The sequence below is a fragment of the Chroicocephalus ridibundus genome, chromosome 6, assembly GCF_963924245.1.
Source record: "Chroicocephalus ridibundus chromosome 6, bChrRid1.1, whole genome shotgun sequence".
Taxonomy (NCBI): Eukaryota; Metazoa; Chordata; class Aves; order Charadriiformes; family Laridae; genus Chroicocephalus; species Chroicocephalus ridibundus.
The window spans coordinates 8,775,934-8,803,441 of record NC_086289.1 but is presented as its reverse complement, the minus strand read 5'-3'; the positions used below and the strand labels follow the sequence as shown (position 1 = coordinate 8,803,441).

General features: G+C 37.8%; 1 protein-coding gene across 5 annotated transcripts in view; it reads left to right on the top strand.

The window, feature by feature from the left end:
* ATRNL1 (attractin like 1) overlaps positions 1-27,508 on the top strand; it is a 527,881-nt gene that overhangs the window by 409,674 nt on the left and 90,699 nt on the right. For 2 of the 5 annotated variants that reach the window (XM_063338745.1, XM_063338743.1), the window contains one exon: positions 19,230-20,325. The exons of the other annotated variants lie outside the window; for them this stretch is intronic. In XM_063338745.1, the coding sequence (XP_063194815.1) occupies positions 19,230-19,289 (60 nt within the window). In that variant the 3' untranslated portion in view covers positions 19,290-20,325. Of the gene's footprint in view, positions 1-19,229; positions 20,326-27,508 lie in introns of those variants that run through there. 5 annotated transcript variants of the gene reach the window in all.

The following is a 27,508-nucleotide window of genomic DNA, read 5'->3' as shown; positions in this document are numbered from 1 at the left end:
GGTTTCAAGTACCTATTACTATGAGTAAATGAGAAAGATGTTTTTTTTCCTCTAGGTCTGATTTTGTTTGCTTAGTTTTTCTTTTTCTTGGTAACTTGTCAATCACAGTTTTCTTACTTGTGTGTGCCAGCTGCACTTTAAGAGATCCCCCTATTAAAAAATGTTCTATCTTTAGTGCATGTTAGTACTTTTTCTAGTTTCCCCTTTGAAGCCTAACAGGTAGTCCAGGCAGATGTAACTCTTCTCCCTAGTGTGTCTCTTATTTTTTTTCCACCTTCAGGAAATAGGCTGGCCATTCTTCTTGATCATAACACTTATGTTTCACTTAAATGGACAGTACCTCATTTTTGAAATGGATGTGTTCATCTGACTAACTTAAAAAATCCATGCCACATCATAAAGGTATCATCTACTTTCAGTAATTTATTAACACATTTCAGTGCTTAAGTGTCTAGACTATGTATTTTAGGTCAATAATAGGTATGTTAACAAATATAGGTATTTAGGTACAAATATACCTATAACAAATATAGGTAGCAAACAATAGGTATGTTAACAAATATAATTGATACATACAAGCATCTGAATAACATAAACTTTGTCTTATTACTGGCTCTGGTTGTCAACCAAAGATGACAGAATTGTGTACTTTTGGGTAGAGTGAATAATTCCAAATACCTTTTTCCTAAGCATGTTAGATCACTGAGCTATATGAGCAAAGGAGTCAGTGTGTTAAAAGGGGGCTCTAATTGGTTTCACAGTGGAGGTGGTCATGGAGTCTGAGCCCTCCCTTGTTTTGCAGGGTCCTTCTAATCTGTCTTCTGATTAGTCTTAGTGTGATCACTTTGTGTTTGTTCTCATGTGACTAGCTTCTCTTCTTTTTAAACTCTTCCAACAGATAAATCACATTTAATGACAATCGTTGCTATATGTTAACTTGTGGCTGTGAATAATGTAATGTGGGTCCTAATCGTTCCAAGAAATTCACGTGCAGAACCATACGTCCGAAAGTAGTCCATCTGACTTAAGTAGGCAGCTGCAATTAAGTGTATTCATAAAACTTAGCAGAGTCAGTATTATAGGCAGCTGCACTATGATGGAATTTACAAACGGAATTACTTGTGTGATTATTGTATCTTGGAAGCAAACTTTTTGAGTACAAGATGTAAAACAGCTTTGGAAAAATGGAAAAGTGGTTATCCTGGAAAGTGAATCTTCAGTGCAAATACTCAACAAAGCGAAAGAATTGAATTATTTAGGCTACAAATTGGGAAACTGTCCTCTCTCTCTGATCTTATGTTACTAATGCAGACCACTGATCTACATCTATAGATAGGTTAATCTACAATGAATGTGGTAATTAAGTATTAGCATTGGTACCCTTTTCCTCAGTTGGAAATTTCAGTGAAGGCAGTGTATTAATAATTAAGAGGTATAGTGAATCTTCTAAAATTTATGTTCAGAAATTCACTGTCACTAATTTCATGCAATCACAAGCAGCTTGAAGGCAATGTGACACGAGAAATGATACTCAACTGTCTCATCTCTAATAAATGACAGTAATTAGCCATATTTCAAGCAAAAGATAATACATCACAGATAAGAAAGTCCGTATTTCATACAGTGCCCATTACCAGAGATGTAAGGCCAAAGGAACTATCACATACACTCCTTCATAAGCTCTTCTGTCACAGAATATAATATTAAAATGATGCTTGTATAGTAAGCTTTAAGGCAGAGGAAACTCTTGAAGATTGATGGCTTTAGAGAGCAGTCAGCATTAGTATTTACTTTGATAAGGACTAGGGGAATACCTATGGGAATTAAATAAATCCCGTGCATCCTTCTTGTATGTTGTCTTCCCCACTGCTAATAAGGGAACAGTGGTTTGGTTCACCTCTAGTCATTTCCACAGTGACTCAAACAGTACTATCTTTGTCTTTTTAAAAAGGCTATGAATAAAACAATTGTTCTCAAGTATCTAAAAATTCTTTGCTGCTTATAAAGCCTAGTATGTGTCACCGACCCTATGATATGGGCATCTTGGAAACAATCTGTGCAATGAGAACAAGGCTTCCCACACTCAGTGGAGGTTCAAATCTTTCCCTTTCGAGATTACAGTGATCTGAGGTTCAATAGCAAACAGCTGATTAATACCATAAAGTATTTTGTCCCAGTCTCTCAAAGCAGTGAATAGACTGAGTAGCTGGTAAATAAATTTGATTCCGTTCATCCACTGTAAATAAAAGGGTGGAAAGTTGTGAGATGGTGAGCGATGAGGTGAGTAAAAGCTGTGATTTAAGCCAAATCCTGCCCATTGCCCACTACTTATGCAGTAAGTAGCATATCTATACAACTATTGCAAAGCAACAGAAAAGGGGAACATAAACGTACATACGCTTTACGCAGAGCAGTCCTGTGTAATCACAAATGGCCTGTAACGCAGGTGAGAGAGAAAGGTGGTGCATTTTGGAGGGGGATGGTGGTAAGAAGGCTGTGGAGCAGCTATCGTTACAGTGCTGGGAACATGCACAGAAGTGAGGTGTAGTACAGGTACAGTCTGCTGCTCCAAAGGGCCATCAGATTAAAGAAGATGGAGAGAAACCAGTTTATGCTGCTTTGTGCAGGACTGAAGCATCCTGTCTGATGTTAAAACACATAATCTAGGCTGATTCTTAGGAAAACTCTAGTACTACCCTGTTTGACTTCTGATGTGAAAATGTAACTCTCGGTATATATTTCTGTCATCGACTTCTAGAAACTAAAGATTAAAAAGCAGAGTTAATGTACACCAGGCTATGTTCAATAGCATCGTGCTGAAACTAGTCAGTCATGCCTATGATGTTCGCGTGTGGTTCTTTAACAATTGTTTACTAGGAATTTCACCCTTGCATAGAAAAGGGGGAAGAATATCAGTATTTTTAGCATTCTGAAATCTTTTAATCTGTATTCTTGATAAGACTTTGTTACTGATTCTGAGGAGATAACCCAAGTAATTTCTCTTTAGAAAAAAACCAACACCCCAAACCCCCAAACTCAATTTTTTTAATCTGTTTGCATAATCTATAGAGCCTTTTCTAGGTGTAAAGGTTCTTTATGAAATGAATGCATGAAATTTATTATTTTCTACAAAAAATAACAATACTGTTTGAACATACACTGTATTTGAAAAGATGCACAGCTTTTTTTTTTTTTTCAGCAGTACAGCAGTGGAGTCTTAGGTATTTGTACATGTGGTGGATTCAGAGAGCAGTAGGAATATGTATGTTACATGATGTAAGCACAGATCAAAATTAAAAGGAGTGATTTCAAAGAAATAAAAGGTATTTTTTGTAGTGAAACAAATACTCCTATGGTATGAACACTATCTGAAATGTCCTGTTGATGTTTTTGCATGTTCAGAGAAAATCAACGCTATTGATATTTCCTTCCTTAGCTTCATTTTATAAGGAAGGAAACATGAATATGAGTTATTACTGTACTAACAGTGCAGCCCAAAATGTTTTTGAAAGGCTCCAGTTTATCTTGTTTTTAAGTGTCACAATTAACAAAGTGAGGTTATTCCAGTATTATCTAAGAGTCATTGTTATAATCTAAGTCTTATTTGTGGGGTATGGAGTCGGGCTCCCTGAAGTGTGAATGTCCTTTTGCTGATTTATAGTTTTGCGTTATTTAAGTAGTAAATTCTGTACAATGCAGATAAGAACCTTTGAGGGAAAGCAAATATAGTAATTCAATATTTCAGTAGCCTTGTAGCTATTTGAAACAGTCTATTAGTAAATGATGTTTATTTTCATCTTTAGGTATAAAAATGCTTCTTATATATCAGTAGGTATCCATCCCACTTTACACACAGAAAAACTGACAAAGAAAATTGGAAGGAAGCCCAGGGTGGTGGTTTTTTTTCCCCCTATCCAGCGACCTACTTGTTAATGACAGTATTTATATTGGCCCTTTCTATCTTCAATCTAGATATGACTTTCAGCATAAAAGAAGCCATAAAATATAACCTAGTAATTACTACAGCTTTTCCTAAAAAATACAAGGCTTAACTAGAACTCATTCAGAAATATGTTGTCAATTTAAAAGTGTTGGGAGAAATTTGTCCCAAAAGATTTTGGTATTATAATGCCTGTTGCTGTAGTAATCCATTTTTAGGTGGATGAGTCAGAGCTGAATCCAGAGCCATGTGTGGAGCAGAGCCAAAAGGGAATACTGAAAAGGGACGCCTCATCAAAAGTACCTAAAACAGGCTGCGGAAAGCTTCTTGTGTCAAGTCAGGATTCACATCTAAAAATGATCTCCTGGAGTTTGGTGCTTATGCTTCTGCTTTCAAAAACAGAGGGAGCGCTGTTGCGTTTGTACTTTGTACAGTAGTTCAGTGTCTCAGTCACTGGAAATATAAGAGATGGGTGTTACAGGCTATCATCAGCCAACAGAGTCAAAGAATCATCTCTGTGACCTGAGTGTAAGGCTGTGGGCTGCTCTTGTCACTGATTGTCATAGCTGTGACTCTGCTATTGTATAGAAAAGGGTTCTTGATCTCAGCAAGCTCAGAGGAAAAAAGACCTGTGACCTAGACTGCTGTCCTGGGAGACAAAAGATACCTGGTTTGGGTTTTCTAATCTCTGTGCCATGCGATGTTCAAGCCTTTAATCCAATTGTACAGATGTAATGTGTAGTTCATGAATCGCCCTTTGAGGTGGGTGACAAATCAAAAACTTTGTCCCTAGTAACATTAACATTAGGTCACAAAAATGTACTTTGTTCTGGCCTAATTAATCCTGAAATTCTCATTGTTCTGTAGGAAACTTCAGCAGTGGAATATTTACTTTGGTATTCCTGCACGTGCTTATGTAAGTCATAAACACTGAAGCCATTTATTCTGTTGAGGCTGCAATAAATTCCGAATGCATGAAAATTTCTCTATGTACCACCAAGAATTTATTTGATTTTGGACTTAGGTGCCAATAAAATAGTGCAGAGATCTTTTTAATTTTTTTTTTTTAGGGGGGGCCAGCAAGCATCATAGAAATAAATATCTAAATTCTGCATTTCTTGAGTCAAGTCACAGTTGACTTGGATCTACACTTCTCTCATGGTTAATACTTTTCACCTGTTTTTATGTGTCTATTTAAAATAATGTGTCAACTTGAGCTGTGATAAATTTAAGAGTCACTTAAGTTTGTTTTGCCTTCATCTATTAAAGTGGTCTCAAAATCTTGTACTTTATTGGTGCTAGGAGGTTTTGATTTAATAGTCTTTTAAGAGTTGTTCACGAAAGCAAATTGAGTTCTTCACATTGCAAACCTTGTTTCCAAGACCACGGATTGTTCTGGAGCTCTTGTCTGAATGCAGTGCAGTTTTCCATCTCTTTTTCTTCCTTGTTTGGACTAGGACTGGAGCCAAAGTATGAAATCTGAGTTGATCATAAGCTCGTATGGTTTTGTTAATGCTTCCTGATTGGTAAAGCTCTGGTCAAAAATGAGCATAATCTTACAAATTGCTGTATAAAAGCATCACTGCAGTCAGCTGTTACTGTTTCACAGTTCCCCCTTAAGGGTGAGTAACACCCTCTGTCTAGATGGGACCTTACTTTCAGCTGTACTGTGGTGCATACATCTTCCTTCAAGTTGTCTTGCTGCATAGTGACTATCAATGGTACATAACAATTTCTTACAGATCAATGTTATTTACCATCTGAAAGCTTTATTAGAAAGGCTTTATTACCAAGTAATGGATTGTATGGAGTCAAGTATCAGTTGTCATAAGATGCCAATAGAAATACTAGTTAATACTTCATCACAAATACGATTTATTATAACCTGTATGTATTTTAGTGTATACTGTTTCTTGGATCAGTCGCTTCTGGTATTGAACTGAAAGTAAGATGCACACATGGTTTCTCAGTTGTGTGGTAGTGCCTTGCAACCTTTGGAATAGGGCCTTTTTTGTTGTCATGCAGTTGCAGATTCATGTAGTTCTAATTTTGTAAGGGTTTAAGATGTGATACAGACTTCGAACTAATTAAGTATGGGCACATTTCTTTACAGAAAAGTTCTTCCAAACAATTTCTGTTCAAAACTGAAGCATTAAGTGTTTTTTACAAAGTTTACAGTATACTGGGGGTGGGGAATGCGTTTTTTAGGTCATCTACACTATTATCTTGAATACGGATAGTTCTTTCAACCTTCTAAGTGTGGATGTAATAAATATATAACCTCTTAATTGACAATACTTTCCCTCCCTCCCTCCCCCTAAAAGGAAAAACTCAAACACCATGTTGCTCTCGCCCCCCTGCCTTTCAGGTATCAAATGCTTGCTGAAAGGGTTGGGAATAACCATGTGATTCCTGACAGCACAGGTATGTGAGGTGTTAGCTCTGGTAATGAAACTAGATTAAGAAGTTCCCATCTCTGATTGCCTCTTCATTTGTGTCGGTATAGCTGTGGATCAATACAGTAAAACACTGAAACAATCAGGTTGAAAAGACATCCTCTGGGCAAAGGGTTAGTTCTGTTATTACCAAAGGCTCTTTGAACATGGTCTAAATAACTCTCTATTTCACACGATTTTTGAATTGGATTTTTAGAGGTTTCAGTTGTATGTCTGCAGTGTTAAAAGCGCTAAATTGTACCTGTTCTGCAGTGGTCTGCTTCCGAAATGGCCTTCTGTGATCTGTCTGTGCTCTGCTGTACGCTGACAGCAGTTTAGGGTGTTCCAAAACGGTCATGAGAAGAACAGAGTAACTTCCTGAAGCTGGTCATCCTGAGCTGTTCCTGCAACAGTAACAACAAATGGATCTCAGAAAATCCAGTTAAATGTTCTCAGGGAGGGAAATATCAGACTTGTAGAGAACAAGAATTTTTGAGTTGAAGTAAGATGTTCTGCCATTAGTCTGACTTTAAGCTAAAGCCAAAATACTTCCTCGCTTATGAAAAAGTTTTGTATGAAGTCTAATATGCTACTGTAGTGCTGGTTATGTGCCGTTATATTTTTAACTAGGTTGGTCAATATCTGTGTTCAGCCTGCAGTGTTTTCCCAATGGAAGCTCAGTCCGTTAGCTTTAGGATAGGCTTAGTCAATGGATTCCTTTTTTGCTAACAGAAATGATCCATGGGAGCTCCCATAAGGAGAAGAGTCATGAGGCAAAACACAGACAGCCTTTCATGCTGTAAGAGAAGCTAGGAAGTAAGAATCTGACCTATTTTTAAGGTGGCATTTCAAAGACTTTGCTGTTGAACTTTTTTCTTTATTAAATCAATTCATGTTATTAAAGGAAAGTTGAAAAAGTTTTTGAAACCCTTTAGCTTATTGCTGCTTGTTTGCAACTCTGGTTGATCTTTCTTGAAGTCACAGATTACAGGAGAGCATTAATACAATAGTTATTCTGAAATATTAAGTGATCTGCGTGAGCTAATGAACGCACTGCTTACGAGTGTGAGGTAGTTGCAGTGAGTCAATGAAGCTGGCAGTAAGCTTTATGCTCGCTCGTGGGTGGCAGATGTGAGTACCAGTTGGCTCTGTCAGGTACCTATTGCAAGCGTGCTGGAACGGGATTGGTTTCAATGCCTTGTTTGCAAAGTAAAGAAAAAGGCTGATAGTATATTGATTTCCAGAAATGGCAAACTGTTGAAAAAACGCATATTACAATTGTAGACATAGACTGGCATGGTTCCTAGACGTACAGCTTTATGCAGGTTAATAAACGCTTAAATAAGTATGTCATCCTAGTTTATGGTTATAATGTAGCTGCATATTTGTACTTGGGCAGTGCTAACTGAAGTTCAGTCGATTTTTGAAATCTGGAAGGGGAAGGTATCTTCATAATCAGCTTCTAGCTGACAACTTCCTAGGAGCCCTTAAGAAACTTGTCTTGCATTGTTTTTCAAAGGCTCCAAGTAGATTGTTTTTTCTTAAAGGTTTCCTTGTTCACAATTGCCACCAAACAACACAAAAGACTTCAGAAATAGGATGGAGACAGTATAGGATGACCTAAATCCCTCCCAAAACAGAGCAACTTTGCGTCCTTTCACTCTGCTTATGAACCTGTGAGCAGAATTCTATTCTTTGCATTTTCTTCTTCAGCATCTGCACATCAGAACTGACCAGACGTGCTGAAATAAAGTGCAATAAATGCCTGCACGTGTGGTATATTTGCTAGCCTGCATGCCCCGGGAGACCCGACAAGGTATTTTGGCTAAGTCAGCCAGAAGCAACATTGGACGCTGCATCTTCCGCAATGTTCGTGAAGTCTAATACTGCTGTAGTAGGGAAGCATTTGGAATGAAACAGGCTGCCAGTGAGAGGAATGGAGGTGTTTGGATGTTGAACACAAATGTTAAGTATTTTCTAAGTAATCAATGGCAAAATTGAGTTATAGGCTGCTTTAATATTATTTACAGAAGAATTCAAATTTGCAAACTTATTAGAACAAGTTGCTTCTAACAACACTGAAGTTCTTGAAAATTCACTGCTAAAATGAGTTATTACAAGTAAGTTAGCTGTCTGAAATTAAATTAGGTGATAAACAATCCATTTTTCTGCTGTAAATTGGCATTCATGACAACTAGTTCTAATGTGCACCTGAACCCATTATTCTTGGCACTTCATAAAGTGGCAATTGATAGCAATTTGTATTGACAGACTCTTATTGAATATAATTTCTCAACAGGAACTAGCTAATCAATTAATTAATCATAGTGTTACTCAAGTTTGGTTTTATGTTGCTCCATCATTCAGAAAATTAACTGTTAACATTGTTTTCAATTAATGTAACTTAAACATTTTAGTTTTCATTGGCTGAATTACCAAGCATAGACTAATTAAATAAGTGTTAAAGCTTTCTGAATTACTAGCAAAACTGAAATTTATGTATGCTAAATTGCAAACTACGCAACAAATTCAAATTCTATTATACTTAAGATTATGCAGTATTTCAAAACAGAATGTTTAGTCTTGCATTCCCTCTTGAAAGCTGCTTGGGCGCACATGGAAGGATCTAGCTGCTTCTGAAAAGGCTTGAGGTAGTAATCATCAAAAATATTATGATGAAAAGCACCATCAAATCATGTTCTTCTAAGGTTATCTAAAATACTTGCATCTTCCTTCACATTTAAATAAGGCTTTCTTAAAAGTCAAAATTGCAAAGAGATAACTCCATCCTACCGCCAGGTGCTCTAAACATGTGAACTCCACTGTCTACGGTGACTGCGCAGAGAATGCCAAGGTTCGTCAGTGTGGACTGCTTGAGTCAAAAGGGCTTTCCTAGAGAGCAAGGGTCTGCTCGCCTGTCTCTGGCTGCAGTAACAGAGCCTACACTATGGATTTTGATTTGTATTGACATAAATTTCACTGCACAATATTAAAACCTTAAATTCCGTTAAATGAACTCTTGCCTCAATAAACATGAGTCCTGGCCCCCAGCCCGACTTTGCCAATCTAAGTGCAGCATTCCTGCTACAAATTAGGAGAGTGGCCCTGATCACGTGTGTTTGAATAAATAGTGGTAACACTGGAAGTAGAATATACAAAGTGTAAAGTAATCTGTTAATACTGAAAAACTTGTTTGCCAACTCAGGTACTCAGGCAAGGACTCTGAAATTTAACTTTAGATTGTGTTTTATTTGTCCTTTGAAAAACTCTTGTGTCTTCCTTTTCTAGCAGTTTGGTAGAACAAAACCTGCCAGTCATTCTGTGTCTTGGATCTTGTTTGCCAAGTGACAGTTTTCTTAGAATAAGGATGAATTGGGCTTCTATTAATACATTAGTTTTTCAAGGAAGTGTAACATTGCTTTGTAAATATATTTAAAGTTTTTTGACTGAGCTCTCTTTCTTTTTTCTCAAATAGTTAAGGCAAAATATTGAATCATATGAGCAGAGCTAGTCCCTTTGTGCATATATTCCCAAAGACTGCTGTTATAGGAGATTTTTGGCATGGAGTGAATCAGCAGCAACAGCCATATTCTAAAAGAATGAATTCTCTGATTTTCCTCCATGTCTGTCTATCCTGTTTTTTAGGGTTCTCGTTGTTGCTCAATATCTTTGGGATTTTTTTTTCCTTAAGAATTATCTTGAAGCTGAAAATATAAAATAGGAAATGAATATGAGTCTTCCAAGGATCAAAGTCACAGGGAGGTAGAACTGGGTCTGTCTGGATTCTCAGACATCTAAAACCAATGGTGGCAAAAAGCATCAGAAGCAAATTAATCTGTTGAATCAAATGCCTTTTGTCTTATTTTCTCTGTGCGCAATCGGACTTGATTTCAGATAGCTCCTTCCTTTTGTCAGTAAGATCAAGGCTATGTGCCTGACCACTACTATCAAATAAACCCCTTTTTACTTATTAAAAACTTTCAACACACAGGGTGTACCTAAGCATTTTATCTTTACCTCTTGGTAATCTGAACAGTTGTATGAAAAATAACACATTACTATGACTAAAATTCAATAAGAGACGGTAATTAATTCCATAAACACAGTAATAAATAGCCCAAAGACAAAGTTTAATGGACCCTTTTGAAAAAGGTCACTGTGAGTACTTCTATAGTGAAAACAATTCACTCTTCCAGTTGGGAAACCCATGCAGAAATGAACAAGGGAGGAGGGGAATCTTGTGGCAGCTAGGCAACTTGTGGCAACTAGGCTGTATATTAAGAAGCTCTGATCCCATCTCCATTTCACCTTTTTTTTTTAATTATTTTTAAGGAAATGGATGCTATATTTGTCTGACAAAGAACCTTATCCTGAAAACATTACATTGATTGGCACTGAAAGCATCTGCTTAAATTCCCTGTAATTTTGCGCCTTAACCTATATTAACATGGCTAGACATAGGGCTTTCCCTGTTAAAACATGGGTGCTTTTGGTCATGGAAAGAAGTAGAACTTGCTGCTTTCAAGAGAACTTTAGGATTAAAAACTAACACAGTGCCTGTCCAGGTGGCAATCAACAGGATTATATCTTTTATTTAGGTCCCTGAGTAATACCTGGGTATTTTTCTGATTACCTTTTGTTCTCTTCAGCAGCACTCTTCATTTGTACTAAGTGAATATTTTTGAAACCTGTTTCAAAGATTATGAGTTTGAGATGTGTGAGGAACCTTGTTTATTTGGTCACTAAATAAAATCTTTGTACCGTATTCAGTTACTAGGCAAATAAGATAACTTTCATTTTATGAGTCATTGTTTCTGGGAGGTGTAAGGTACACTGAAATCAGCCAAATGTCTGCTTTCTTCTTGTTGAAGTGGCAGGAGTAGAAGCTGGAGGGAAGACTGGGGCTTTGGCTCTGTAGCTGAACAGGAGCTGATATGGTAGTTGCACTGTTTTAGAAGGAATCCCCCAAACATCTTTTTCTTTGTTGCTAGCTTCCCTCAGAAAAAATCAAGGATTCTCTAAAAATCACCTCCGCTGTCTACTAATTACTGTCTACTAGATAGAGCATGAGAGATGTTGGACACATCTCACTGATATATTCGTATAATATTGAGGTAGAAGATTTTTTTTTATTTTTCTAGTAAGTAGCGCAATCTAAATTGCGATCTGACCTGTGGGGATGGAGAAGGCCTAACGTGAAACACTACTACAAAATTTCTGATGCATACTTCTTGTCGGATCTCTTTTAACACAGAAGAACTCGGATGCAATAAATCAGTTTAGATACCAGAGAACTTGATTGGGATGCTCAATTTTACTATAATAGCCTAATCTAAAACACTCAGCCCTTTTCAGCTCTTCTGTACTCTTCCAAAATTGTTCCTAACAAGAACAATCTTTAAAAATGGGGCATTTGAGACAAGTTAATGGTGCTATAGCTACTCAAGATAACCATTGTCTAAGAGTAGCATTTGCTGCCTAAGCAGAAGGCTGGATACAGTGAATAGTATCTAAGTTGTTCTCTAGCAGCTTGGAGAGACTTGAAAAGAAAGCTGCATTAGCCATTAGAAGAGCGGTGCAGTTAGACAAAACCACAGGTTTTCAAAAACTCCCACAACTTCGTTGTAAAAAGAAATGCAAAGTGAAAGGGAGGTTAACCTAGCTTTAAAGTTCACTTCTGCTTACATTTTGCACCAAGTTAAAATCCAGGACTTGGGGAGTTTCCTTATTTGGGCTTAATATCACTTTCAACATTATTTCTTTGATATTTTTATCAATGCTTATCCTACTAAGTTTGTTCAAAGACAGTCTCATTACACCACTTCCCTCATCCTCTCTCCAAAATTTTCATGCAATTAAATGCTTGCCTTTAAGTTACCAACTGTGGTGATATGGTGCTGTATTGAAATATATATGCTGCATAACTTAACTTGCTGTGAATGTTTGATTTACCTTATTGATAAATCCAATTTAAGTGTTCAGTGTGACCATTAGCAATTTCTCTGTAATTATGTGAAAAGATAAAATGACAGGAGGAAAGGAGGCAGTTTCAGGCTTTGAATTTAGTATCTCGAGAGAGGTTTTTGTGTGAAATGGAACTGCTGAAAACAAGATTTCTCTACTGAGCTGGAAAGAAAAATGAAAATGTGTTTTTCCCAGTTCACTGCTGTTCTTTGTCAACACTCTAATCACTTCAATATTTAACTGAATCTTGTGTTCTTTTTGGCAGGGAAGGGGAATATACCTGAGTATGAGGAGATAGGGGGTAAATTGGTTTGGTGTCTTTTTGGGTTTTGGTTGGTTTTGGTTGGTTTGTGGTGGTGTTGGTTTTTTGTTGTTGGTTGCTTTTTTTTTGTTTTGTTTTTTTTTTTGTTTTGTTTTTTTTTCAAAGACCCTCTACACCCCTCAAAGACCCTAAACTCTCCCTCATGGAAAGAGTAGCCTGAACTTGAGGAAGCAAATGTTGTCAACTTAGACCATGATATTCCTCTTCCAGTAGATTGCCTAACCCAATTCCAGCTCGCCAATGAGAAGGTGCATCCCTGAAATGTTCTTTGGCACAACTTCCTCCATCTCTACCCATTGCGAAGTCTCACTCCTGCTTTGGCAAAGGAAGCAGCAGTATTGGAATGTCTTTGCAAGCCTCTTTCATCCTGGCAAAGAGGCATGGTTGAGTCCATTAGCGATAAATGTTAGAACACTGTGTGCTTTTTCCTTCAGAAGCTTTTGGCCTTCGAGGTTGTTATATGTATTTCTAATCAATCAAGAAAAATTGAAAGAATCAGGAAAAGCAGTATATATTGCATGCAGAGATGACATCATGTAAGTTATTGTGTCTTTTATTTTCTAGGGCATTTGAAATACACTTACAAAGCCATAAAACTTGCTTCTATTTATCATTCACTGTAATCAGTCTGTGCAAATAAAGCAATGGGGAGGGGAAGCAATGTGGTGGACATTGAAGGATCTAGCTAAAAGTGACTTCTCTTAAGAAAAAACACTGTTCACTGCTAACAAGGCTGAAATTTCCTTTTTTCTTAATGGTGGGTCAAATAGGAACATACAAATAAAGAACAGCTTTATCTGCAGTGGGGCACAGCGTCACAAATCGCAAATTTGCCTCCTGGGAGAGTTGGCAGTGGAAACAATCAGATTGATAATAATAACATTGCAAGTAGTAGATTTACCTTAATAAAAGCATACGCGGTGATAAGGAAAGGTAGGTCTTCTGCTTTGAATTGTACTACTGCTGGCAAGCTGTTACTGAGCCCCTGCTAAGTGAGTGTTGCTGCCTAGTGTTATATACCCTGCAGAGCAGACCTGTCTGGCCAGGTTGAAAGGGTAGGCGGTTACATTTAAGGCTGCAACATTTCCTCTATTCCTATCACCTTGTTTTATTTCATGTTTGGAAGTCAGATCAGACCACAGATTTTCACTTGATTTAAACGAAGAATGATTTCCTCCCTCCTCAAGACTGCGATGTAAGCACTAACGTTTTCTAACATCATCATTGTCAGGGTATAGGACTATTTTCTTCCGCCTTTATATTGTGTTGTCTGACCTTTCATTGACATGCCAGTATAATTAATGATGCATAATTACATTCTACTGCTGATAAAAAGCTGCAGTGTTGTTTTTCTTTTGTTAGTCAGGGCCAATTATCTGTAAAGTCACTCTTTTGAATTCTCTACGTTCAGTCATCACCTATGTATGTAAAAAAAAAAAAAAAAAAACCCAAACAAACCCAAACCATTTCATCACAAGATTGATGTTCCCCCACCCCGTGGTTGTGTGCACACATACAAGTGCGTTCTTTCTGTCATCTGTTTTCCTCAAGGAAGCGTTGATTGACAAAACGCTCACTAGAGTACTGTATCAAGTCTTCCTATATAAACCTTCCCTTTATAAAAAGTTGAAATTCAAACTTTACCACTTGGTAAGTTCCTCCGTGTAATTAATGTATTTCTCACTGAGGGGAAAGCATGCAAGTAGTGCTGTAGAGCTTGGGCTCTCTATTTGTTAACAGATCATCTTGTCTTTCCAAGTTGGTTTTCATTTTCTTCCAAATTTAAAAAATAAAACAACCACCCAACCTCAAACTTTTATTTAAGTAGGCAGATAATTATAACACTAATGTTGATATCACTTCTAGCTGTACATCTGTTTAAGATTTGTCAGCTTTCTCCCTTTAAAAACAGCACTTCTCTTTAGTCGTTTCAGTGTTATCTCTTTGAACATAAAGAGCTGAAAAGAGAAAGCTACAGATAAAGAAAAGCTTGGACTTCAGGAAAGTTGGACGTTATTAGAGGTGGATGCTATGTAGTAAGAGGTCTTTTAAAAATAATTCTATACACTGTACTCTGTGCAGGGCAAAATATTGAACCCCTTAAAAAAGTACAGCTGCAGAAATGTTGCATCTTAATGAAAGTGCTGGAAATCTCTGCTGACACTTGCAAGATTATTGTGGATATGCTAGACTTCTACTGTCCCTGTCAGTCAGTCTGTGACCTACTCAGATGCTAAGCAGAGTAATGAACGAACTGAACATCCATCCTTGAGATGAATACAGTAAATTCAGGAGTGGGATGCGATCTAGTGAGTGAATGTGATATTTTTAGCCTTCTCAAATAAAACTGAGCAATATAATCTGACTACAAGTAAGATCTATACCCCTATTCTCACAATAGCAGATGAACCCATAAAAGCTTTTTATGGCTAGTAGAGTTAATCGGACTATTCTAAAAATCTTTATATCAATCAACAGGCAAGTCTGTCCTTTGACTTTGTAATAAGCACTGAAAAGCCTAAGTCAGGGTACCTGGTCCTTTGTAAAACATTTGTAGGCTCTATAACTGCTGAAAAAAGGCTTAATAGAAGTCCATTTAACCAACAGAGGACTGGAGTGTTTAAATTACTTGGTGCCCATCATATGGGAGCAGTAATAGGGTTCCCACTATCAGCCTGGTTGCGAAACTTTAGCTTGCATGCTTTCCTTCATTTCTTCTTCCTATACCTTTCTAACACTTAGATGGCTGTAGCAGAGCACGTGTGCTTGTGAGTCGTGGTATGAGTACAGGAAGCAGAGTAGTGTCTGGCAATTCAGTAAAACAAACTGCAAAAAATGTCACTTTCCTTTGTGGTGCGATGACATCTTGTGAAAAAGTAATCAAAGTCTCTTCCTACTCCGGCTCTTAAACAAATATGACAATAGGCAAATGTCCCATTGCAGAAAACGTTAGAGTCGAAGCAGGGCCCTGGAGCAGGTCAATTATTTCAATTATGTGGAATTCATGATGAAAAACAGCAGCAGCTTTCAGGAAATATGCGTGAGTCTGGCAATTGCTTGATCAGTTATGACAGTCACTGCCAAATATCATGTCCCATCAGGTTTTGCAAAGGGAAGGCTTGGAACAGGTGGATTATTTTAGATAGTTGTGTTTCAGCACAGGAGTGCAGCGCAGATCTCAGGAGATGTAACAGGCCACCGATTGCTTGATTAAGTATGACATCACTGGCAAATATCACAAGGCAGTAAGTAATTGCAGTATAGGCAGAAAGAGAGTACATAGAGCAGATGGATTGTTTCAATTATTTGGGCCCCTTGATGAATAAGAACTTCAACTGCCATCAGCAGATCCTGTGGCAGGCAAGTAATAACTGCATTGCTATGACATCACTTTAAAATCTGGTATGGCTTAAGTATTTCAACAGCTGTAAAGCTTAGATTTGTCTTAGCATTGACTTGACCCACAGCTAGCTTCAGTGCTGAGAACTGAACGCTGAGAAAATTGTTTGTGAGTGCTTCCAAGCACTTCATGGTATTTCACCACTGCAGGGAAAACATTGAACCAGCACCGAGCTCGCTGTGGGTACGTTAGTTTTTTCCGCATAGTGCATTTTTCAGAAGGAGTGAGCAGGGGAGAGGACTGCTTACTGTCAGGTGCCAGGACAGAAAAGCAGTAGCTTAGATCTTTTTATGAATAAATTTGGGAAGGCCTGAGCATCCAAAAAATGATCCCTAATTGCATGATATACTAGGTCCAAGATCTGATAGGCCTGAAATTTCTTAGGAAAAATTGACCTAAGAGCATGCTCCCTCGTTTTGCGTTCAGTCTTCTTCCAGGCTGCAGCTGACACAATCTACCTTACTTTCTCTTTTTACATTTGTCTTGATGTTGAAAAAAGCTTATGATGTTTGGTTTTACGAGAAGATACATGGTACACTGTATCACTATCCCCTTTCAGCTAAAATTTGTTTATTGACTCTGGCGTGCTGAAATCTAGTTTACACATAAAAAGCTAAAGAACAGAGGATACTGAAGAATTAATAAACTTTGAAGCCTAGAGTTGTTGTTTTTTACAAACCAAATCCCATCTGAGTTTTATCAGATTTAAAGCCTGAGATCTACTTTGGTCAGGCCTTGAAGGCAGAATAGAGAGTCAATAGGAAGCTTCTGTTTGAGCTAATATCTCTTGTTAACATCTTTCAAAAAGTTAACGTTATAAAGGATTTGATTTCTGAGTCCTTCAGTGTCTTTAAACTCAGCAGAGAATTGATAGAGAAATATTTCCTCTGAGTAATTACCCCAGTTATGCAAGCATAGCCTAGTCTTAAGGTGGGGGGGGGGGGGCAGGGGGGAGGAGGGTGTAGGGTATCATTTATATTAGAAGATGGATGTGAAAGAGTTTCTAGTCAAAATTTTATTCCTTTCTACTCTTCCTTTTGAAAAACCAGATAGGAATGTAAAAGAAGAATCCTGAGAGCGATTTAACTGCACTAATTCTAGAAAATATAAAACACAGCAATTAAAGGTTTTGTGGAGGTTGAGTGGTGTACAAAAAAACCAAAAAAACCAAAAAACCAAACAAACAAAAAAAAACCACCCCAAACAACCCCTTTTCCTTCCTCGTCATGTTGCTTTGACACCATTAAGGGGGAAACGGCTTTTAATTCGAGATCAAGAAATGACTTTTGATAAGAAAAAATATCTCAAAGTGATGAGGAAATTTGAGCTTTTTCTGCGTTTGCTACTGACTTGAAATCTGCAAAGTACCACACACTTGTCACTTCTGGTCATTTCCATCCAAAATTGAATAGCAGTTACTGAGACAACATTGCTGCCTGTTTTCACAACTTTAGTGTAATGAGTGACATTTTAGTGGCATTTGTGTGGTGACTGCTTGAGATTAGCTTTCCTTTTTTTCCTTTCCCTTCCTTTAATATTTTGACCATACAGTATGTAGTTTTAACTCAGAATAGTTCAAAATCAGATATGGACTTAAACAGTTGTTACGCAGTCTGCTCTTCAGATCAGATTTATGCCTGTCCCTGTGAGTCAGAATGCTAATAGTTATACAGCTAGCTTAAAAATAATAAGACTTTAAAATATTAGGATTGAATGACACCCTTTCTCAATTGTGATTCACTAAGTTAAGACAGGAGCATGTTTCGTGCATTTCTGGTAACCATCAAAACTTCAGATTTTCTTTTGAGGGAGGTGTCTTACGGAATTCCTTCAGAAGCTGCAGATTTAGTAGTAATAAACTTAATTATTTCAAGCATTGTAATAACGAGAACTGCCAGCACTGCAAGCAAAGAGAAGGTTTTGTGTTTTGTTCTTTCTTTTTATTTTATTTTTTTTAATTATGCTGAAGATCAGCTCTCCTCCAATTTAGTCTTGTCAGGATTGGCCACTTACTCTACAAACAGTTTATGTGACCCAGTTGTTTGGCAGGATGGTGCAATAGTAGAAGCTTGGTAACATACAAAAAAAAAAAAAGAAGTTACTATGGTTTTAGGTGAAAAAAGGTTGTGACAAATACAAAATAATAAAAGCAAAGAACTGGAGGTGACTGTGGGGCAACAGGCTGAAAAGGCGCAGGAGACTCAGAACAGGTAGGGAGAATCTGGAGACCAAAATAGAGTTGTGCATTATGCAGAGCGAGAAAAGCAAAGACTAAAATCATAAAACAACGTGTGGAACTGTAAAGAAGGGGAGCAGGGAAAGGCTACCTGTAGAAAAGAAGATATTTGGACAGGAGGCAGAAAGGAAGAGGTGAATAGGTAGCTCAGGGAAAATAAAATAAAAAAAAGGCAAAACAAGGATTGGAAAACTTTATATATATGTGTGTGTATGTAAAAAGAGATGGAGGCAAGTTAAGCAAGCTAGATGATGTGGAATACTGACGGGCAGGTTACAGAATGGCATTGGTTTTGAAACCAAGACTAGCTGATGCTTTCTATTTTTAGGCAATCACAAGTTGCAATTGCAGGATTTTTAATTTGTGTTATAAACTCTTCTATAGCATTATTGTGCACCATTAAATAATGGTCTTGTCTCCTCACAGAGGGTACTCTCTTTCTCCCTACTCCAGTAATGCAATTTAAGTGGATACAGGGCCTCCTCATATTCTGGAGTTTTGTATACAAAATACTTTGTAGTAGTGTAATATACAGGTAGGGTCTTATATGACAATTTTATCACTTTAGAAATATTGTCCAGGGAAAGCGTTTGGCTTTTTGTTGTGTGGTTTTTATTTGTGGTTTGTTTTTGTTTTTTTTTTTTTTTTTTTTTGTTCTAAAGTGCTGTCAGCACAAGGGAAAAATATTGTGTTCATATATGTGCTTTTCCAGAAATTCCATTTCATTTTGGAAACCTTTATCTAAAGAATTGACCAAACCCAAAAATAATAGGAGGAGTGTTTCAATGTGCTGTGGTTTTAATTGAAATATCTCTGAATCGTTTACCATTTTGCACCTTTGACGCAATACTGTCATACAGTGGTCCTAGAGATAAAACCATTGAAGATTGTATTTGAAGGAATGAAGATAGTTTTTATTGGTGTTCTTTTAGGATCGACCACAAGGACTGAATAATGCTCCCAAAGAAATACATTTGGATGAAGATGACTGAACATGCAGATCCAAAGGCCTTTTAGGATATGGTGAACCTTTGGCCTTGGATGAAGAATGTTCTTGGATGAAAGAACTCCGGCTGAAAGACTTTGTCTTTGCCTTTTGCCTTGAGAATTGCAAAGATATGAAAGACATAAAGGAAACAAAGATTTGCAGCTGAATTCTTGCAGGGTGCAGTTACAGTGGCTGACACTGGCATGCAGCCAGCCTGCCTCATTACTGTGGAATGTCACATGCTTGTACCCCTTACTGGTCTCTTACGGCTCCCCAAAAGCCTCTAACACGTTTTTTTTTTTTTTTTTTCTGCTTTCTATTTGCAAATTATACTAGCAAATTTTAAGTGCGTAGTTCCTGTAGTGAAATTAGCACCTCTGAGATTTATGTATATCATGTGTAGCTACAAAAGTGGATGCAGGAAATACTGATTATGCTTTGTTTGTCAGATTATAATATCATGCTTGTACCTGCAGCTGAACAGGTAGTTAAGTAATAATCTTTGTTTTTCTTCATGGTTAATGACTTGCCTAAGTTTAAAATGGCAAGAGTTCACTAACTGAGTCAATGAACTGACTTTCACAATATGGTCAGCCATGGCTACCTGGGCATTTGAATGGATTTCTTATATTGAACTATGTTAAGTCAATAGGAAGACATCTAGTGACTTTGTAAGTTTCCTTACTAAATATTCAATATACTTGAAACTTGATTATACATTTAACTATTTCACTTCTTGAAGTGTCCTTATTTTCACTTTATAATAAAATGCAGCTCTGCTAGACTGAATCTGTTCAATATCTTAGAATAAGATTTGAACCACAGATTTCGTGCAACGGTGTTTGCGAAGGTTGACCTTCAAAGCATGTCTGTATACAGACACATTGCCCAAGTAATTCTGCTAAGGTGTCAAAAACCAATGACTACATACAGAGAAATGCTGTACCAAAGTTACAGGGCTTACTTCGCCTTTGTCTCTCCTGGAATCAATCCACATGGAGAGAGGCTTAGTGATTTCCGCCCCCCCCCCCCCCCCCCCCCCCCCCCCGTCCTGGGTAGAATTCTGTAATTCTTCTGTTTTCGTACCAGCTCTCCCACACCATAGTACCTTTTGCACCAACTGGGCTTGCTTAGTAGGTCTGGTAGAATTTGAGCATTTACAGTATCTCTGTTCTAAAATGTGGCCACTAACATATGTAGTCACCAGACAGACTTCTCAAAGGACAGACTCGAACAGAAACTATTTAATTGAAAAATGCATCCTCTACCAGGGTAGCTTAGGTGACCCTAGCCTTATCAGATGAGGACATATTAGTTTACATCTCCTAAATGCCCTCTGTAACTTCTCAAGAAAGTTTTTCTTCAATAGCTATTTCTTCTTGCCCTCCCACCCTGTCTAGCTCTACAAACACAGTTCTAGAAGCTGTTTTTAGCGTAGTAGGCTTTTCTAAATGATAATATGGACACTGTCTCTTAACAACCCTTAGCTTTTGACCTGAAGAACTGTCTTCAATTAGTGATTTTTGCTTGCTTGTCTTTTCTCCTTGCATCTCCCTGTGTCTCTTCTTCTCCCCCCTCTTATCTGGCCTTAACTGATCATAAAAATTGTGCATGACTGTTGGAAGTGTCAGTTACTGCAGGGTCTCTGTGCTGGGCTGATTAATATAAAATAATTCATATTGGGATGCATATGTATGTGTTTGTGTGTGCAAGATGTTAATATAACCTGCTACCACCTAGTAAATATGCATTGAGACTACTGGAATGTATGTATACGTAAAGAAAGCTATGGCTAGAACTTCAGATATCTAGATGCTGGACAGTTAAACTCCATTGTTTACTATTGATTATTAATGTACCGATGCTGTTTTGTTACTGCCCTAATAAAAGAAACCTTTTCCAATGCTTTGCTATTGAGTAGTGTGTATGGCAAAGAGGCCCAGGGTGTTTTTCTAATAGGAGACAAAAAGCCAAAAGACATGTCTGGCTTGACCAAAGCAACGTGTTTTTACAGTGATCATGCCCAAAGGCAGGGCAAGTCAGTCATGGGTTAACTTGGAATAGCTGTGTGACTTAATTTTTCCTCTCCTTTGACCACCATTAAAATTGACCAGCATTTCTGACTTTACATGCTTCTTCCATGTCAGATAAAGTTTTTGTGTGATTGTGCAGCCCTCCCTAAGATTGGTGCTACATCTATTTCTGGGTCAGCAAAGGAGTGTTTGCTGATATTACAGAGCTATTTTGTTTTCCCTGTGATTGTTCTAAACTCTGCTGAAGATCTAAACCAGCAAACTTTTCTGGTTAGGTATGTGGCTTACAGTCCAGCTTAGGGCTTTGTTCTTATGGTGCTAGAGCTACCATGCTCTATTAAAGATCTGTTGCTGTTCCCAAGGGATTAATAACAGGGGTTGGACCACAAGATGTTTGCTTTTTCTTGTGCTTTCCAGAAATTCCTCTTACGTGTTTTTTCACCTCACATTAAGGATCAGTAGTACTGCTGTATTGACAAATCCTCATTGCTCCCCAATGGGGAAAATGTTGTATGTATTTATTCCTCTAACTTTGATAGAAATTCACATGCTTATTTACTAATGCTCTAATTAAAAGCACTGTAAATCTATGATATAGTTGTAAAGGAACTTTAGAGGGGTGATTTCTAGTTTTAAAGCTGCGTGTGAGGATTTCCTCTTGTAGTTCTCCTTTGTGCACATGCTTAGAAGTTCTTTACTTCAGTCACCTCTGATAGGTCTATCTTAACATAGAAAGGACATGGGAAACAATTTCTATTAGGTTATTGTTTGGTTTGGGGTTTTTTTTGGGGGGTGGAGGGGAGGAATGGATGTCCCTTTTGTCCTTCATTAGATCTGAACCTCTGTGCTTGACTTTTGATTCGGAGGTGGAAAAATTCTGTTTTGTATTTAAGATGAGACCTAAACTTATCTTTTGTTAAAAACATTGAGCCAACCTTAAACAAATTCATATGAGGGCTTGCTTTTTACTTCTGTTTTCTTCTGTTTGCTTTTTGTTGTCAAAGAAAAGTGTAAGGGGTGACATATCTACTCCACACAGAGTAGATGCTTGGTATTGGGGATTCATTTATCATGAAGACACAACATAACAAGATCCTGAGGCTGAGCCTGAAAGTCAGAGAATTTGATCAGGAAAGATGATGCACATTTTCAGAAGCCAAAGTATTTTATTATTGGAATGCATCATTCAGGGAATATGATAGATTTTCCATTAGTGGAAATCTTTGATCAAAACTGCATATCTTTCTGAAAGAAGAGCTGCCTCAAGAACAAGCAGCTAAGCCTGATGCAAGAATTATTGAATGAGGGAGTTCTGCCCTTTTTTTTTATGTAGGATGAGTCAGATATGGGTACCATAATACCACAAATAGTAGTAGTTATTGTAGAAAAGTGAGATTAGACTTTTGCTACAGAAGTGGCACTTGGAGAAAATTATTAAAATAGAGCCTAAAGCAACTGCACCTCCTGCTGCTGGCATCAGAGAACATGTATGATGAATGTTATAGTTAACTTTGCACAGACACAAGGTTATCTGGAACAATCTCAGAAACGCCTGTCAAGGCAGACAGGTGCTTTCACATTGGCAGAATACTGTTAGAAAAAAAAAAAATATTGCAACAGCTTTTTAGCTTCACAGGTCAGAACTGTAAATTCACAGGGATTATGTTAGTGTGAATTTTCTTCTTTAATGGTTAAAACATATCCACAGAAAGACTTGGGGGTTCTAGGCCCTTTTCAGTCTGAAGGGTTTAACCCTGAGTGTCAGGAGAGGCCCACGGCTATCATGTCAATATATATGTTGTAAGAGTATTCTATAATCCCTTATTTGATGCTGGGGCGCTGTAGTTGCCAGTGGTCAGAAGCACAGCAGCTGAGAACCTCCTGGCAGGCTAGAAGTTAAGGGCACTAACCTCTGCTGACAAGCAAAGAGTCAGAGTTTTTGCTTCTGGGACTTTTTGGGGGGGGGTTTATTGGTTTTATTCGGTGATAGACAAATGAGATTGTAAGATATAGTAGCATACTTGTATGGTGCAAAACCCTAGTTTCCTCTCAGCTGAATCAGGCCGGGCCTGTTTCCACTTGCTGCTGTGCCATGGCCAGGCCGTGGGGTGGAGGACGCTCCCCAGGCTGGTGTGTGGGGTCGCCTTCTCCTGAGGCGACAGCTGAGGCCTACAGCAGTGGCACACCTGCTCAGAAAAAGACTAAATCGCCTGGATTTCAACTAGGTACCTTCACAGGATTTCCACTAGGTAGAACTCTGCTATCGCATTAAGCCTGTTACAGGATTTAGTCACAGCATCGTCTTTGCCGCTGTTTAATTGCAAACGTATTAGAACATTGGACCCTGCGTAAACTTAATGCTGGATAGAACAATTCCCTGTGGCAATTCTGGGGATTTTGGGTAAATTAGCCAAATTACAGAATTAATTTTGCAGACTTCGATGTCTTATAAATGTTTATGTACCATCATATTCTTTCCATTGTAGCATCTTATTCTTCAGAGTTCTTGTTAGTGGATGTGGTTAATAAAATCTTCAAGTCCTACAGAGCCCACTATTGTCAGAAATGAGGCCAATTTGATTGTTGTGTTTCTTGCAGGCACCCTCATGTTTTCCAGACACAAGGACACACTTTTAAGTAGATAAATTTCCAGTTGCTTTCACACTTTCAGAGATGGTCTTAGAGGCCTTTCCTGCTCTGGGTAGTATTTCCTTTTCACTCCTGGAGCTATGTGGTGGTCAACGATGTCCCAGAACTTGCTGATCTTGCTTTTTTTCTTGTATTTCACTTGTGCACAGACAACTAGAACTGGAGAAGTTCTGCAGTGCTCAACCCGCTTTTGTCTTTCTGGGAAATCTAGACTTCAGAGACAGTCCCCTACAGTATAAGAAGTATTAATGTTTGTATATTTAGGTCTTTCCTTTGGCCTTATCCCATGATTTTGACCTTGTCTAATGAATATCTGTGGGTTGGTCTTCCAAGCAGTGCTATTACTTAAGCCTCATCTCTTTAGCATCACTTTTACAGCCTCAGTTGTTAGATAGGAGTTATCAGAGAGATTTCCAGGTGATAATTTTGTTTGCAATAATTACAAACAATAATAGTTGTTTGTAATACTACATCTCCCTTCCTTCCTGAGAAAGATGGATCCCTTTTTACCTTGTTACTATGAAAGTCTCTTACTGTAAATGTCACATTAACTTTTATTGATAAATGTCCAATATTCCTGCATCTGATAGGTGGAGCCATTATGCTTTCATTAACTGCTATTGCTACGTGATGTGGGAGAAAGGAGAGAGAGGGAGAGAGTAAAAAGAACCTGCAGAGGGTAATTTTCCTTTGGGAATTGGGGAATGATTTTTTTCTTCGTCGTAGTAAAGGTTTTTTGAAAGCCTGGAAGAGGTGATTTGCTCCTAGATACTTTCTGCAGGCAAAGCAGGAACCGTAATATCATCTTGACAGCAGCACCAAACGCGGCAGTTCTGCCAGTTCTCATTGTCCCTTTCTTCTGTTGTCCGACATGCGCGTAGCATGTCACAGGCAGCTTTGAAGTCAAATTCCTTTGGGGTGTATGAGACTGGGCTGCAGTTCTGAAGTAAGTCTTTAAATCTTCTTCTTTGTTATTGAGGTCTGTAAAAAGCTATACCACCTCCTCATTATTAGAAATGTCACATTTTGATACTTCTTCCTTTATATGAACTTTTGTATTCTGTTGCTCTTCAACAATGCTTCCAAAAAGCTATATGCTTCAGAGCATAACACCTGAGTTATTCCATACTGCAGCTTCCAAGCAAGAAGGGTAGAATATAAGTTTTTAAAGAGCAGAACTAAGACTTTAATATTGTGATTTTTTTTTTTAATTTTTTTGAAGTACAGTCAGTGTTATCTGGAAGCTTTATATGAGGCCTTCAAGGGCACTCTGAAGTTTACTTGCATAGCAGGATGTTCATAGATGTGAATATCTCTGAAAACAAAGACGTGAAGTGTTTTTAATGATCACAAGTTAGTAGATTGCCCTCGCACCCCCAGGAAAAGCATCTTCAAAATTTGTTGTTCACATTGAGATCCAAATGGTTTCATGATTCTAACTTTTTCCCATTTTTCTCTTTCACACCCACCCTCACCCCCCAATTTTATTGCCTCTTCACAAGATATTTACTTTGTGAAAGTATCCACCACAAGAAGAGGGGCTAGAAGTGTTAGTCAAGTGATAGGCTTTATTTTGTACCAAGTCATACAATTTAGTTTTCAGATAACACAAAAAAAAACCCCAAACCCAAAATGCAATGTAAGTTGTCAAAAAGCTGACACTCTAAATACCGGGAAAATATTAACATCTATTGTCAAGAAAAATAAAAAGTATGAATCACTCCATCTCCATGACACATTTCAAAACTGCTATACACAGCACAAATTATAGTGTGTTTGATGGTATCAGGGATAATAGTACTTGAGAGTTCCTCTCTGAGCGCCCAGCGTTAGTAGTAAAAGGGTTCAATTGTCTTGGCTTACACTGCAGAGCTGCAGAAAAAAAGATTAAGGTTCTCTGATGTCATCTTTGCTAAAAATAAAAGCTGATACAGAATTATTGTTAATAACTTCAAAGGAAGTTTCATATTTTGTGTATTACATTCTTACTGCAAAACAAAAATTATATCTACATGTAAAATATTGATTTATTTTCTTTGTGCCATACAGAACATTTCAAATGTGACATCCCCTTTTTCACCAGTTATGTCCTACACAGTCCTGTATTGTAATTCCTTCTATTGTCAAGTTTCCTGATAGGCTAATCAGAAGTGCTTCCTGTGCTCAGCAATCACATCAATCCTAAACAGAGGAGTGAGAAATATGTCAGGAGAGGCTAAAATATAAAAATCCTGCCTGTCTGAAAAGCTTATTGAGGAATTGTCTTCCTTTAGTCAAGGCCGTCACCTTTGACTTTTCGGGCATTGCCCTTAGCTGGTGGTCTCCTGTGCTTTGAGGAGAGGGAGAAGCAGCTTCACTGAGAACTGTAGGAGATGGAAGTCTTTCTCTAAGTGGCCACTTGTAGGCAGCATATTGTTTCCTTTCCAGGGAGAGCAGCAAGAGATGATAACTGTTTTGTCCAGAGCGGTTCCCCATGGAAATTCTGGAAAAGAACATTATTATTTAGCAATACTGAAGGAAAAAAAAAATAGTTGTAGAGACTTGTATGGGGAAATCACTGTTACTTTGAGAGAACACTATTCAAAAGAGAAATAAGCACAAGACTTGAAAAGTTTAAATTATATGGAGGGGGGGTGGAATTTGTTTTGTTTAGCTCATTCAAAACCAAATCCTAGTTGTGGTGTTTTTTTTTTTTTTTTTTCTTCTTTTCTTCGGGTGAGGGTATGGTGATTGTTTGGGGTGGGGGTTTTTTTGTTTGCTTTTTTAGCGCAAGGATCCAAATGTAATTCATTTTAACTCCAAAGTAATCATTGTCTATCTATCTAAACTCTGGGAAAAATCAGCCATAGTAGAAGGGAAAGCACTGTGATATTAATCGTGTAGTTATTTGGTTTATTATTCATGTGTAAGAAGAAATGTAATTTCTGCTTTTAATGCTGAATTTTACTGTAACTGCAGGGGTACATCTCCTGCCTATGTAATGAAAAGTTTGACAGAAGGAATCCCTGGGGAGGGGGGCTGCAAAATTCCTGTGGTTTCTGAATGCTGAAACGGAGCAGATAGCAAAAGGAGGAACAGGGTATAGAACATCATAAGGCCTGTTATTAATATATTAACCTACCTGGAAAGAAAACAAATTAATTGTAAATCAGAAGAGAGAATATAGATACTTACAAAGATTGCCTGACATACAATATACATCTTCTGAGGATGAAAAGGTCATCGTAAAAGTGTTTTCTGAACAGGTCTGTTTTCTGTGTCTCTGGGGTTAACTGCAGTATTAAAAAAAAAAGCAAACAAAAAAGTGTTTTAATTATGTTCTGTTTAGGTTGTCTTCATCATTATAATGTCCCAGTTGCCTCCAGCAGTTCATTAAGGAATGCAAATACTCTGCAACTTGTTGTTTGTTCTTTTGACCCTGCACGTATAAAGCAACTGAAAAGGATGACAAGTAGCTGATTCTGTTCAGTTTTGCATTTTCACCAACTGGACTGTATCCCTTAATCCCGTCCCTGATGCCTGAATGGAATTCTCAGAGTCA